The 14,791-nt window shown below is 39.0% G+C and overlaps 1 protein-coding gene across 1 annotated transcript; it reads left to right on the top strand.

Annotated features, from left to right (window-relative positions):
• The first annotated feature begins 9,674 nt into the window (after positions 1-9,674).
• Positions 9,675-13,954, top strand: rap2c (RAP2C, member of RAS oncogene family). Its single transcript, XM_078260439.1, has 3 exons — positions 9,675-10,722; positions 11,839-12,124; positions 12,706-13,954. Exons 1-2 carry the CDS (start codon positions 10,450-10,452, stop codon positions 12,115-12,117), a joined length of 552 nt encoding a protein of 183 aa, XP_078116565.1. The 5' UTR covers positions 9,675-10,449; the 3' UTR covers positions 12,118-12,124; positions 12,706-13,954.
• The last annotated feature ends 837 nt before the right edge of the window (positions 13,955-14,791 follow it).

Here is a 14,791-nt window from a genome sequence, read left to right as displayed (position 1 = left end):
ATGTATCAACTTTTAGCTCCTATTTTAAAACTAAAACAACAGTGATCGCCACTTTAAATTTATATTGTTTCATGAATGTTAAGTATGATTTGAAACGTTTTCTTGTCTCCCAGTTTCACAGTCAGTATCTGGTACTGGATAATAGCATCATATGAGACATTACTTTTTATGTAATGCAACAATCTTAAGGAACTACAAATTGAAAGAGTGACATAACATTAGCATTTAATCACTTCTATACTAAAGGGGCTGAGTTGAGAGATTTTTAAGAATGCGCCTTTCTTGATTTAAGAAACAAACTGCCTTAAAGCAGGTGAGGTCATGTTATTAAAACAGTTGAATTTAAGTGATGTAGTATCTTTAGTCATGGCTGTGATGGGTCATTGTCTAATGACTGAAAAGGAACGTTTGTTTGTCCTGTTTCCTCCATGATTTGATATCGAAACATGGTGTAAAAGAATGACAATCTCCAGGTGTAGTCAAGTTCACTTCTTGGCCTCCCCCACAACCCCAGATTTCCTGTGTTCAACTCACCTGAAATCACAGTAAAGACAAAATGATAATTCATCACGCGATGAGAGTCAGATCTAAGATTACAGACTTTTATAATTGGCACTTCTTCAACTTTTACACCTGATGTTAGAGTTATTGCACAAGATGGGAGCTGGATTTGTTTCCTGTTGTTGTGCCTAAAGTCTGCATGTGCCAAGTCGTGGATGGTATATGCAAGTAGCTGCCCCATTTAATGCAATACCTAAATAATTCCTCTAAATGAATGTCTCCCTCTCAAACTCAGAGATGTGTTTTACGTAAAAAGGCAATTTGTTTGTGTAATTCTCTTCTTTCATGCGGCTTTTGGATTGAACACGTGGCACAAGATTTTTATGTTTTATGGCTCTTCAGGGAGAAAGCTTAGAACTTGAAAATGTCCTGTCTGACTTTATAATGTGTCGTCTTTTCTACTGATGTGTCCTTTTTGTCAAAAGTAGTCAGACTCTGAATATTGCAGCCACACCAGTTTATAGCCAGAACTGATTTATGGTAAAGTCAGGAGATGGAGGAATAAATCACCTGTTTGATGTCTGATGGTAAGAAATTATAAACCAGTTGGATATTTGGTTTTCAAATGTCTGTAAGGAATTGCTTTAGGTGCGAAAAATTGAACGTAACAGCCTGGAAACCGGGCTGAAATAACTTTTATCCAAATTCAAATGTGCCTCTTTTAAGTCTCCTCAACCCACCACTGTCAATACACTGTAAGAACAGACCAGTGCTCAAAGATAGATATGTTATTTGGAGTGTTAGTATAAGAGTAAATCACATCTGTACTAGTTTCTTCTCTGAGACAGCTGTGCTGTCTTATCGTTAATGTTCAGAAATAGATCAGTGAGTTGTGTGCATACTTAAGTGTGTTGAAAAAGACAATGGATTACATACTTGTTTAGTTGTAAATGCTGCAGATATTATGGCATTTGCCACTGAACATTATTCATTTTAAATAATGTTATTGTGTCGTGAATGTATCTAATGCAAAAACTCTACACATGCCCTTCTAAAAGACAGGCATGTTGAAATGTAATGATTCACTATATACAGTATAGACTATTTCTGAGGTCACATAGGTACCATGCTGATACTGTGTTAAGACATATTCAAAATTAAAATGTGTATTGTTATATAGATTTATATTTAATGTCAATGGATGGTGTGACTACTTTTAGAAATATCTTTCACTCCCAGAAAAGGTAGAGCAGAATTGTACTTTTTTAAGTACAAATGTACACCGTACAGGTACATCCCAGTACCATTTATTGCTTGTCAGTTGTCGTACCTCTCCCTTGGAAAGTACCCAAAATGCACCTATAAACAATGGTATAATCGTGGGGAAAAATTTAAGACATTTACATGCTACCCTTTTTTAGCATTTGTTTTTCCACTGGAGGGGCTGTACACAGAAGCAATAGTGTAGACAGACCACCCAGTAGGAGTTGGTAGTGCTGCGACAAAGATGTAATCCCTCACCAGTTACCACCCATTAACACAGCCAACTGTGTTCAATGGGGGCGACATGGAAGTACAGCTCCCTGGAATTGACCCTGGTTTGGATGGGTGAATGCCTTTTACCATCTGGGAGCCCCAATCATTGTGCTACCTTAAGTTCACATTGAATTGGTATCAATGTGTCTCTTAAAGGAACAGTGCGCTTATTTGTTTTATTTCCGAGTTAGATGAGAAGACCGATTCTGTTCTCATGTTTTTGCTAAATATGAACCTTGAATCTGCAGAAACTTAGCTTAGAATAAAGACTGTTCTAGAATAGATATGGCTAAAATACACATAACAGCATCTCTAAAACTCACTCATTACCACATTGTATCTTGTTTGTTTAATCAGAAATGTAAAAACAACTCGACGAGCTTGGCGATGACTCAATCTCAAGCTCGATTTGTAGCTTTATAAATTACGTCAAACCTAATTTGGCATTTCTGTACACATGACATAAATACCAATACGATATATCTACAATAAACTAATATTGGCCGATATACTGCTCTCATTCTACTTTGGACAGAGCTAAGCTCGCTTATACCCGTTTCCAGTCTTTATGCTGAGCTAAGCTCATAAAAACTGTCTTCTGGTTCAATCTTCATATTTACTGCACAGACGGGAGATTGATATTAATGTTCTTGTCTAACCTTCTAAAGGAAAGTCAATAAGCATGTTTCCCAAAATGCAGAATTATTTATTTAAACTGTCATTTGCTTTTTATCTCCATGGTGGATCAAACATTTTGTCGCCTGTTAAATGCCTATAATCGTACATCTGTAAACACATTTTTTTTTGGTAGAGAAATGTACTTCTCCTTTACCCCTGTTTTTGAGTGTGTTGAGTAGCTACATTTTCACAAGTCTTTGAAGTCTTTCAACAGAAATATGTCTCTCCTACTCGATGAAATTGATGATTCGAATGTCCTGACAATTTAGTTTGTCTAAATCTTACAGCTTTTTTAAAGACTAGCTTTGTCCAGCCAAGAAAACCCCTCCCTCTAGCCTTCGTCTCACTCCCCCCCCCTTCACATCATTATGCCTTCATTAACTGCTTTCCAGCTGGAAAAAAACAAACGGAATACTTGATTAACAAAATGTGCCTCTGAAGGCATTTGAATTTTTAAGTACATTTAGACATATGTATTGATGCACAAGAGTATGTTAGTTAGGGGAATTGCGGTGTGGCATGAGAAAATTTTGTTTTTACATCTTTCCCTTTCTCATTCTCTTGTACTTGATTTCCTTTAGGCCTCACTGTAGTTTTTCCTATACAGTCATGAATCATAACTCTGAAATATGCAAAATGCTCTGATCATTGTGTCAAGTGACCAGATCCTTTAGCATGTGGACAGTTAATTCGGTCCTGAGCATACTTCTTTTGCCCGGGCCACAAACAAAGGGCCTTATTTCTTGATCACTGTATAAAGATGTGATAGCTGTGTATGAAAGTGACATGTATTAATGGTAAGTTAAGCTTCTTCTTTTTTTTTAACTGACATAAAAAAGACAGCATGGAAATAAAAAAAAATCATTTATACATAGTTAATAGTTTGTGTAAACCAAGAAGAAAAAAAATATAATATGAAAATCATTTGTACACAATGATGGAGTCATTGTTATTGGTAATAGCTGTTGCTATGGCAACAAAATGACAACATGGCTACCTTTCTATTACCCTAATTGTGATTTTTTTTTCACGTTATTTGAAATAAATAACATCACTAACTTATTCAAAAAGGGAATGTCTAATTAGTTTGTCTTGTTGTTGCAACGCAATTAAGTATTTTGTATGGGAAACTTAAATCCTTGTAATATCCAAAGGTCCTTAGGGGAGATCAGGTGTTTGTTTTGTTTTGTTTGTTTGACATTCATTTTTATTTTTTTTGTTCTTGTACATGGTGTTTTTGAGAAATAAGAATGGACTTTGGATTTTAAAGCAAACACCTATCTGTCAGGAAGGTAAAGAGGCTTTTGGACTTATTGAAAGATCTTCATCTTTTTCTGTAAAATCAAACTAGTCAGCATTTCTCACTGTTCACCTCCTGCAGACTGGATGGCCCTTGTTCAGGTGTGTCTGTATGGGGGCTGAGCTTGTATTAGTGAGTTCTGTTTCAGTTTGGCCAAGAGGGTGGTTCAGAGGTCTCTTTCTGCCCAGCTGTGCTGGGTGATGTCGATCCTTGCTAAGGTGTATACGAATGTGTGATGTTCACCTTGTTTGCACTTATGTACATAACTATGTCAAAATACTCAAAATTTATTTTGAATAAATATAGATGAAAGAGTTGATGACAAATCCAATCAGTGTATTGTTAATGATATGAGTATGTCTATCATTTTATTACGGTATAAAAAGATTGCTTTGAGATATCTGTCCTATTGTTTGTTTGTTAGCTAGAGCTCTGTTCTTTGCCAAGCATGACTTTGCCTAGCTGTAAATCATGAATGCTTTGCTTTCAAAAAGGCTTTTTTTCAGTGAATTTACTGTAATATCTGACCCTGTTATCAAACAAGAGAGGTGGATTAGAAGAAACAGTCAGTCTGGAATATATATAATAAACCAGTGCTAACTCTTGGTCTTAAATGCTCATCAAGAATACATGAATGCAGGTGCATTCCTCTCTCCAGTAATGTACCCAAAAAGCATAGAGTAGCTCCACCTGCAGGCTGAAAAGCAGCCAGGAAGAAAAGAGGAGCATATATAGAGCTCAGCCTATAGAGGCACATGGATGTGAGATGTATTCACAGGGTTTTGAATTCACTTGACTTTTGTCATTTTGTGAAATGAGTTATTCTTTGCTCCCTTGTTGTCATCATCCAAAACAACAATACATCTGAATTCTCCTCAGGATTTTAGTTAAAACTGCAAACAACCTGGTTTTCCAATGCTATTGCAGCAGCAGCAACATCCTTACACAACTCTGTTCCTGCAGATTTGGACATGTGACGTCCTTCAATTGCTATTAAAGCCAGCGATTTTGTTGCCATGGCACTTAGGTCCTAGTGGTGGATTGACTGAGTCATCCTGGTGAATCAGTTCACAGCCCTCTGACTCCACATGTGGAGTGGACTTAACATACTGTGGGTTTCCAGTGACAAACGAGTAAATAAGACTGTGACTTTGTTTTGAAATTGATTTATTGTTGCCATTATTTTAAAATGATTTGTTTGTAATTGTGCCTTTATCATGCAAGATGTAGTTTTCTTTTACACTTTACATTTAAATTGACTTAAACAGCACATGTGTGTGTAAGACTATTCCCTTTATTTAAAATCCTTTGTTGCTGAGTCATTATTAAATTGGGTAAAATCCTAATACATCCATGGTACAATCGCAGACTGAATGGCAACCCATAGAAGATGACGAGGGCCAAAGACTGTTCAGGACTAAGCCATATGAAAAACTCTCTCTGACACTCTAGGACAGATGTGAGAGTGACTGCTGTTTCTTAGTCATCTATCGTTTCACTCTGTTTTCTGCTTGTGGTGCTTGTATGTGCTGCTGTGCTACATGCCAATTTATTTTGCAGTGTATAGCTATTAAGAGTAAGTTACTGTGCCTATGATGAGTTCTGCGATTTCTGTTTGACCTTTAATAAAACACATAATTGTGATCCTCTTGTGGTATGTTTTGTTGTTCATTATCTTTTTGTGTCACCTTTAAAGAGACATTTTCTATTTGTCTCCTGCATTGTTTGTTTTCACCTGTGTATGACTTGATGTTATCTATATGACTAAAGGTTATATTTACAGTGGAAGTCATGAATGTCTCATGAAAATAGACTTGCAGTATATGAAAATATTGTCTAGGAAACTGCAAGTCCACTCAGTTAAAGAGATATATGCTCATTTTCAGGTTGATACTTCTATTTGGGGTTTCTACTAGAACATGGTTTACACGTTTTAATGTTCAAAAAAACATTATTTTTTTGTATACTGTCTGTCTGAATATACCTGTATTCCCCCTCTGTCTGAAACGCTCAATTTTAGCGCCCATCTCTTTAAGCCCCTTCCTGAAAAGACCAGTCTGTTCTGATTGGCTTACAAGAAAAATATGGTGCACCTTTGCAAAGGTATAGTTCTCAAGCCATAGGTGAAGATAATCAGATGGCGGTATATTAATGAGCCTGCATTTGACATAGGAAGGGGAGCCAAATCTGATAACAACCATCTCCATTCACAAAAGTGAAGTTACCATACTGTTTAGAAGATAGAACACCCACAAAGCAGCCAGACCAGACTCTGTCTGTCCCTCCACCCTGAAACTGTCAGGCCCGCTGCCTCTGTGTAGCAGTGCTCTCTCTCTCTCTCTCTCTCTCTCTCTCTCTCTCTCTCTCTCTCTCTCTCTCTCTCTCTCTCTCTCTCTCTCTCTCTCGTGTCTTAATTGCAGGGGTGGATACAGGTGTGCGGGAGTCAGGGGTCCAGCTGCTTCTCATCAGTGGATAATACTTTGACAGTTAGTCACGGTCCATCCAACTTTGCTCATTTGTTCTACTTGTGTGTTTCAACCTCTAATCCTGTCTCTTGTGCCTGCAGTTTGCCATTTGGACCTGACTCTGCCACCACTCCACTCAAAACCAGAAATCTCATTCACTGGATGCCGCCACAAGCTTCCTCATCTGCCCCCTCTGCACTACCCCGCTCTCTCTCCGACTAACTCAGACCTGCCCCCTCCTGAAAACTTGGACTCTGCCCCACTTGAGTATATTCAAATAAACCTTGTTATCATGTACACCCCTGGCTTTGAGTTCTGTCTGCATTTGGGTTCAAATTGTCATTCCACCGTAACAGGAGCACTGCGCTGATCAGCTGTGTTCACAGACATCTTTAACACCTCACTGGAGACATGCCATGTACCAGCCTGCTTCAAGTCCTCCTCTATCATCCCTGTCCCCAAAAACACAAGGATCACAGGACTGAATGACTACAGACCCGTCGCCCTGACCTCTGTGGTTGTGAAGTCTTTTGAGCACCTTGTTCTGTCACACCTCAGAACCCTCACCAACCCAATCCTGGACCCCCTGCAGTCCGCTTACAGAGCCAACAGGTCTGTAGTCAACACTGTGGTGTCCTTCTACCCTGGAAATCCAGAGTTCTCGCGAGAGCACAATTGAATTTGCTCAGTGAGTCACTCTGGCAATGAGTAATGATGCTCATTACCCATGCCCTTGGAGCCTAGCTGCACCAATCACATAGATGAGACGAGAGACAAGCTAAACAGATGACGACAGCGCTGCGATGTCAATGTCCGGAATCAGTCAGTAAACATTGGTCGTTGTGTTATCCAATTGCGTGCAGTGATATTTTCAAATTCATGCTTGGTGCCGCCCCTCGAGTTGGGCCATTTTCATTACTCATAGCCAGACCCTTAATCTTTCGGATTTGAGTCTGGATTTCAAGGCTAGTGTCCTTCTGCTTCCTGGGCTCCACCATCTCACAGGACCTTAAGTGGGAGCTGAACATCAGCTCCTCCATTAAAAAGGCACAACAGAGGATGTACTTCCTGTGGCAGCTGAAGAAGTTCAATGATGGTGCACTTCTACACTGCCCTCATCAAATCCGTCCTTACCTCCTCCGTCATCATCTGGTACGCTGCTGCCACTGCCAAGAACAAGGGCAGACTGCAGTGTATCATCAGTAAATCTTTCTGATTCTGATCCTCTCTGCTGAGAAGGTCATTGGCTGCAATCTTCTGTCCTTCCAGGATCTGTACACCTCCAGGACCCTGAGGCGGCCAGGAAAGATTGTGGCCGATACCTCCCACCCGGGTCACAAACTTTTTGAAACACTCCCCTCCCGCAGGAGGAATTTCTTCCTGACTGCATTGGGCCTCATCAACAAGGCCCGGGACCCCACTGACAATCTCTGACATAACCCCCCACCATCAGTCACTACACAATACATAAACGCACTTCCTGGACTTTTATCCCTGACCATTGCACATATTATATATACTGTGAATTTTTGCACATCCGATCAATATTATAACCATAAACTGTACATCCTTCCTTATTTCCCTTTCTAAAACAGTTACATTGTACATATTTGTTATTTTGTGTTTGTGTGTTGTCTTTTTACAAAAACATTTCTTTTTAATATTCTGTATTTATGTTCTTAACTGTAGCAGTTCTTTGTCTTGTTTATTCCTTGTTTATTGTATGCACCAAATACACCAAGGCAAATTACTTGCAAGGGAAAACTTACTGGTAAAAACTTTAATGCAATGAGTTTTTTTATATGATATGTGCCCTCTAAAAAAGCGTCTTGATCACTTGTGAATACTTGTGATGATATAGGCCAATACTTACACCTTCTACAACCCTCCAGTCTACAATGTTTAGTTAAGATGTATGCAAGTTTGCATATCAGACCAAAACAATCAACTTATTTTTGACAAATTCATTTTGGAATATTTTGAAAAGAAACAAAAGCATGAATCATTGCAACCTAAATTTATCTTTAATACATTGTGAAGAGTATTGTAATAACAGGTCTTTCACTGGCCTCTCTGGTTCAAAGTTTCAAGCCTGTTGGATCTTTACTGACACCATTTGGCGTACACTTCTACATCACTGTAGCAAGGGGAGAGCAGATAATCCACTGGAGGACAGCAAAACACATGATTTTCAGCTGGCGGTTAGATAAATCACTTCCTGTGACACATCTGCTCACCGAAATTTAGAGCATTTAAGCTTAAACAATGCATAAACAAAGTATAGGTTGAACACTAACAATTATCATTTAGCAATACATTTAACATTTATCATTCAGTAATATAGTATAATAATTAGTTTTTTTTTTAAGATTACTGCCTTTATTTTTTTAGTGACAGTAGAAATACAGAGAGGAGAGAGAGGGAGGATTGGAAGTCTGTGGCAGGCAACAAACTTTCCCCCAGCCAAAAACAAACTAGGAACATTGCAGTTATGTGGTATGCGTCTACACAACTATGGACATTTATCAATAAATGTTTTCATCTCGTATTTTTTTTTCTTTTTCCTGTGGGATTTTATTGCATGACCAATCAAAACATCTGACTGAAATAAACAGTAAACAAACAATACATGGTTAAACATGTACATTTGGCACTCCTCAGTAAATTATTAACATGTCCAAAAACTGACTACCATGAAATTAAATTTTGCATAGGGTCAAATTAAACTTGGTGATGGTGATGTTTCCAGTATTCAGGCTCATTGCTATAACGTTAGACTCTTAACCCCCCATCCAGAATCATTACATGTTACGGTAACACACATCCTGGACTTTTATCCCTGACCATTGCACATATTATATATACTGAATATTATATATATATATGACAACTTTGTACATACCCTGATTAATAATTTTGCACACCCTGCTGAAAAACGTACAGCCGTCTTTGTCTTTCTAAAACAGGTAGCCTACATATTTTAATTGCAATATTTATATTCTTTATTTATTTTCTTGACTGATGCAGTACTTTGCTCTATTGTTTATTCATTTTTCATATGTGTATTGTATGCACCAAACACGCCAAAGCAAATTCCATGCAAGTGAAAACATAAATTGGCAATACATCTCATTCTGACTCTGATGTAGCGGAGCTTTTATTTTGAAAACAGTCACACTGGAAGTCTTGTTGTCGTGAGCGGAAACCAGACGGTTAGCTTCAGGAAATCAGTTGGTAGAAAAAGCTTTCCTTTCTGTAAGCAAACCTCCCCAACACAGAGTCAGATATACATTGGAGCAGCAACAAACTGTAGCCAATGGACCCTCGGATTATAATATTGAATCTGTGGTGTGTCCGTCGATAGCACGCACGATTGCCGACGCCGGAACCAGAACCAGGCCCGGACGGACGGACATAACCAGCGCTGCGTTTTGCGACACCGGCGGGCTTGTGTGTGTGTGTGTGTGTGTGTATGTATGTATGTATGTATGTGTGTGTGTGCGTGCCGTTCTCTTAACACATCCATGGTGTGTGCAGGAATTGGCATGCTGTCTGTAGAGGAAGTGTAATGTGTATTACCGTGACTTGCTGTCTGTAGCTAGACAGCAAGTTCGTCGATGAGTCCCCGGTACCTGTGGTTTAACAGATCGGATGTAAAGGTTTGAGGCTCGAGCATGGGACAGCGTGAATTTAGCCAGAAGCGAGCTAGCTTTAACGCTAGCTTACGTCAGAGTTAACGTCAACGGACATCAACTTTTAACTCGCTAAACTAGCGAGGCAACGTAAGAAAAACAACGAGTATGAGCGCTACACCCGGGTTTATATGAAGGAAGAGAAGTTATTGTATATTGCCTAACATTTGTCAGTTCGCTTCTTGGCTCTTTAAAAGGCCTGATAAATGTTTCTGCAGCGAGTATAACAGTGAGGCTAAGTCGTTAGCTGCTAAGTTAGCCTGCCTTGACCGCCCCAATGAAAGAATACAAAGTGGTCGTGCTGGGCAGCGGCGGCGTCGGCAAGTCCGCGCTGACCGTCCAGTTTGTCACCGGCACCTTTATCGAGAAATACGACCCGACCATCGAGGACTTTTACCGAAAGGAGATCGAGGTGGACTCGTCTCCCTCCGTGCTGGAGATCCTCGACACTGCGGGGACGGAGCAGTTCGCCTCCATGAGAGATCTGTACATAAAGAACGGACAGGGGTTCATCCTGGTCTACAGCCTGGTCAACCAGCAGTCATTCCAGGTACCAGATGTCACCTCACACACCTTCAACTGTTCATAGCTAGGTAGTTAATCACAGCATTTAAACGCTGTACTGGGGTGTGATTTATACTACCTGATTGCGGAGCCCTGCACCATCCAAATGTTACTTTATTATCCAAAGACGGAAATGAATCTGATTTAAAAATCCAATCCATAACGTTACATCCATTTAAAGCCAGTGGTGCCGTAGTAATCTTAGGATAGGATCTCATGGTGAATTGGCATCATTTTATAGGCTGTTCTGTGGTATCGGGTGAATTGCAGAACAACAATTGACTATACGTCACAATATATTTGTAATTCTAGAGAAAAAAATCCTACAAAAACGAGTAATCGTGATGTTTTTTACACTGCACAATTAAGTGGTCAGTTTTCAGTCTCAAGCTATTTTTATAGATCTCTTTTTTATCTTTCAAGAAAACTGCACAGAAACATGCGAGTGTGTGACAGTTACCTAAGCTACCAGCTTGCAAAACAGGTTCATATATGTTTAAGTGTAGAGGGAAAGGAAGACGCACATTTGTCTCATAGTAACCAACACTTTTCAATTTGGCTAAACTGTATTTAATAGAAAACTCAAAATAGTGAAATGCCACAAAAACCTAAAAAAAAGTACAGTGATCTACAGGTTCAATAAAAACCGTCAATGATGACGCTATGCCAGGGAATGTTTCATGACATACGCTTTGTCCTGGTTTCCATACTGCTAATTGTATACAATATGTAATATATTGCAATTCCCATTGTATACTTCTTTTTTTTTGCAGTTAGTATACAAAAATAGTATACTTAAATATTGTGTACTAACAGGAAATGATGCAATACCAAAAATGTACCTGGCACTTTGGAAAGCCATTGGCAAATAAACTTCATAAGATAGGAATGCATATTCTTTTTAGCTGTGTCACCACAGTGAGGAAGTTACTGTACCTAATACGTTTCCAGTATGAACTGCATATTGAAAAGCTGCTAAGAAAAAGTTATATATATATATAAAGAATATATTGGCCTACTGATTATTTGTGTCAGTGCTACAAACAGCCTGCAGGTTTCATGAGAAACGCACACTCATATCCTCTCCCTTTTCACCTTTCAGGACATCAGACCAATGCGAGACCAAATAGTGCGAGTGAAACGTTTCGAGAAGGTGCCGTTGATCCTGGTCGGGAACAAAGTCGACCTGGAATCTGAGCGTGAAGTGGCTGGCTCAGATGGACGAGCTCTGGCTCAAGAGTGGGGCTGCCCTTTTATTGAAACTTCTGCCAAGAGCAAGACTATGGTGGACGAGCTGTTCGCAGAGATCGTCCGACAGATGAATTATTCCACGCTGCCGGAGAAGCAGGAACAGTGCTGCACAGCCTGTGTGGTACAGTGAGGAAGAGGTACAAACACTGCAATTCCCATCCTCCTTTGCATGGTTGCATTTATATTCGGGCTGCCCCAAAGAGCTCACAAGCACAGCACAGTTGGCCACTCACTAATTTACAAAATGTGATTAAATGTCCCGGCAGTGTCTGTGTATAATGGTTCACAAGCTGAGGAGAAATGTGACAAATGGATGACTGTGTGGGGTTTCAGTGCAGTGTGAGGGAGAGGAGCGGTTCAGTTGGAAGTGAGAAAGACGAGTGGGTGGTGCTGCTCCGTGCAGTCCGTTGGTTTAGCTTGTTATCATAAGATCGCAGAAAGTATGCAGCATGAAGAACACAACTGTATGAGCAGCTCAGGGCCGTAGAGACCAATGAAGCAGATAGTCCTGTGAACCGAGCCAGAGAAAGAGGAAAATGTGACATCCTGAAAAAGAAATTATGTTCCAAAACAGGAAGGAGATACTGTGAGAGAAATTCCCTGTGTTCACCACACAGATGCACATTGAGTTTAGCCATTTAAACTTGTAAACTTGTATTAATAAGCTGTTTGGGTTTTCTCTCTTTTTCTTTTTTCTTTTTTTTTTTTTTTTATACAGATGCATCATTTGTCTGGATCACCACAAGGATTTTGATGAACCATAAACCGGGGGACAAACTGACAAAAACTTACCGCAGCTGGTAAAGTTTCTGTTCAATGTGGTTTCTGACTGTATCACAGAGCATCTGACAGGAAAGACGTCGGTCCTATTTTTGATATCATAACTGTTAGAAGACGTTTCTGCTGCAACCTTAACGGCCTTTGCGTTGACCCAGGATGTAGTCAGATGGACTTGTAATGAGCGAGAATGATCATCTGTGAATTTCAGTCTTTTCTTTTCTCTCCTTTTAGTCAGAAGTATCCCTGAAATAAGCAGGAGTGTTTGTGAGGTTGCAGCTTCTTTTTAAAGCTGCTATAATCACTATTATATACTTTATTACTTGTATTATGTCTCATGTTTGGAATTTGACAAAGTATTTCATAATATTGAAACATTTTGACTTTTAAACATGCATACTTTGACCAGTTTGCTGCACAGGTGCTGCTCACTTTATTTTGAAAATCTTGTCTAAAATAGTAATTTTAACTGACACAAACTACAGTAGCGTGTACAATGTTTGTTTTTAGCATCAGGAAATTGAGACAGGATGGACAACTTTGTGGATTAAACCTGTAACATCAAGAATTTACCTTTTTTATTATTGCAGTAGCCTGAAGCCGCTAAACTCATCTGAAAACATGCATGCTCAAAATTGAAAATGTTGTACTAAATCAACTTGAAGTGATAAGGAGGACTTATTTTACTGTTTTTAGCCAGGATTCTGTTAAACTGTCTACAAGGCATGAATCGCGTGGACGCAGGTCTTCCATTTTTAGCTTTCTCGAGGAGTCTCTGTGGGAGAAAGATTTTTGGAACGACTAAAGGAAGCTCACAGTACATATTTGTGTGTTGCTTTAAATTCAGGAGACGGCGATTTCTTGTCATCAAATAACTCCCGTTGCAATGTGGTTTGATAAAAGTTCCGGCACAGTTAATCAGATTTAACTATGTATTTTTCTTTTCCTTATAGTAACCTATTTATTAAAAACTAACGACATGGGTAGCCAGTTTTAAACTTTTAATTTTATACTAGTTTTTTCGCTTTTTGTGACTTTTCAGGATACATGGTACATTGTTTTGGTTTTGACGCTGAGGATTTAACAGAGCCTTAAATAATTTCTGTTGCACCCTGGTCTCATGTTTCTTTCTTTTCTTCGTAAAGATATAAAAAGCTGTTGTCATTTGGTAATAAACATGTTGGCATTTCTGCTTTTGTCATTGGGCACAGTTACAGTATTATCTTTGCTCGACATGCATCAATACACAATATTGGACTTGCATTCATCAGGTGAACAGAGGCACGGTTATAACATAATAATAATGTTGCTACATAACAGTAGTTAAACAATAGGGTTATGAGGGACAAAAGCAACAGTCCTCTCTTTGTGCAAAAAATGCATTACAAAGTTATGAGGCTTTAGCAGTCGATATTAGACGAGTCAAGTGAGGATGTGTTAAAGTTTGTGATCAATTTACAGCCACTATGAACAGGAGGAACCGCTACAGACCAATAACTTTCAATGTACATGTGGGCATGTGAGTATTGTTTTATACAGACTTGGGGAAAAAAATCATTTAAACTTTTTGCAAAATGTATTTCTTTCTCATGATCTTCATCACCAACTTATTTCTTAATCATTACAATATTTTGCCTTCTCATGCATATTTTACACAATTTGGTTTGAAATAGCAAAAATCTATTGTTAGGGGGTTTACTAGTACAGTCATGACATATATAGAAGTTTTAAGATTTAATTTACAGTAACTCTAGAGTAGTAAGACCTAAGACTTGTTGATGTTTGTGGTCGTATCTGACGAAAAGAAAACAAGGAGTTAAATCTTTTCTGAAACTACATTGTTCAAAAATACCAACTCTCAGAAATAGGCTACACTTTCCACTTCCTTATGTGTGTGTTTTCATGCACCAGGCTGGCAGAGTTGAGTGGACCTGGTGTGTGCTTAGCAAGTTTTTTTCTTGCATTTGTCACACATGGTGCTGCTGTAGTTTCCACTTCCTCCAGAGCACAAAGCTGCCTCTTCTTTT

This window comes from Sander vitreus, chromosome 10, assembly GCF_031162955.1.
Source record: "Sander vitreus isolate 19-12246 chromosome 10, sanVit1, whole genome shotgun sequence".
Taxonomy (NCBI): domain Eukaryota; kingdom Metazoa; phylum Chordata; class Actinopteri; order Perciformes; family Percidae; genus Sander; species Sander vitreus.
Note: the sequence above shows the minus strand (reverse complement) of the source record. Positions and strands in the feature narration are given on the sequence as shown.

Excerpts from the sequence above, each read along its gene's own strand:
- rap2c (XM_078260439.1), top strand. The coding sequence starts at position 10,450 with ATGAAAGAATACAAAGTGGTCGTGCTGGGCAGCGGCGGCGTCGGCAAG. Across the intron at positions 10,723-11,838 it reads TCAACCAGCAGTCATTCCAG|GACATCAGACCAATGCGAGA; the intron begins GTACCAGATGTC and ends TTCACCTTTCAG.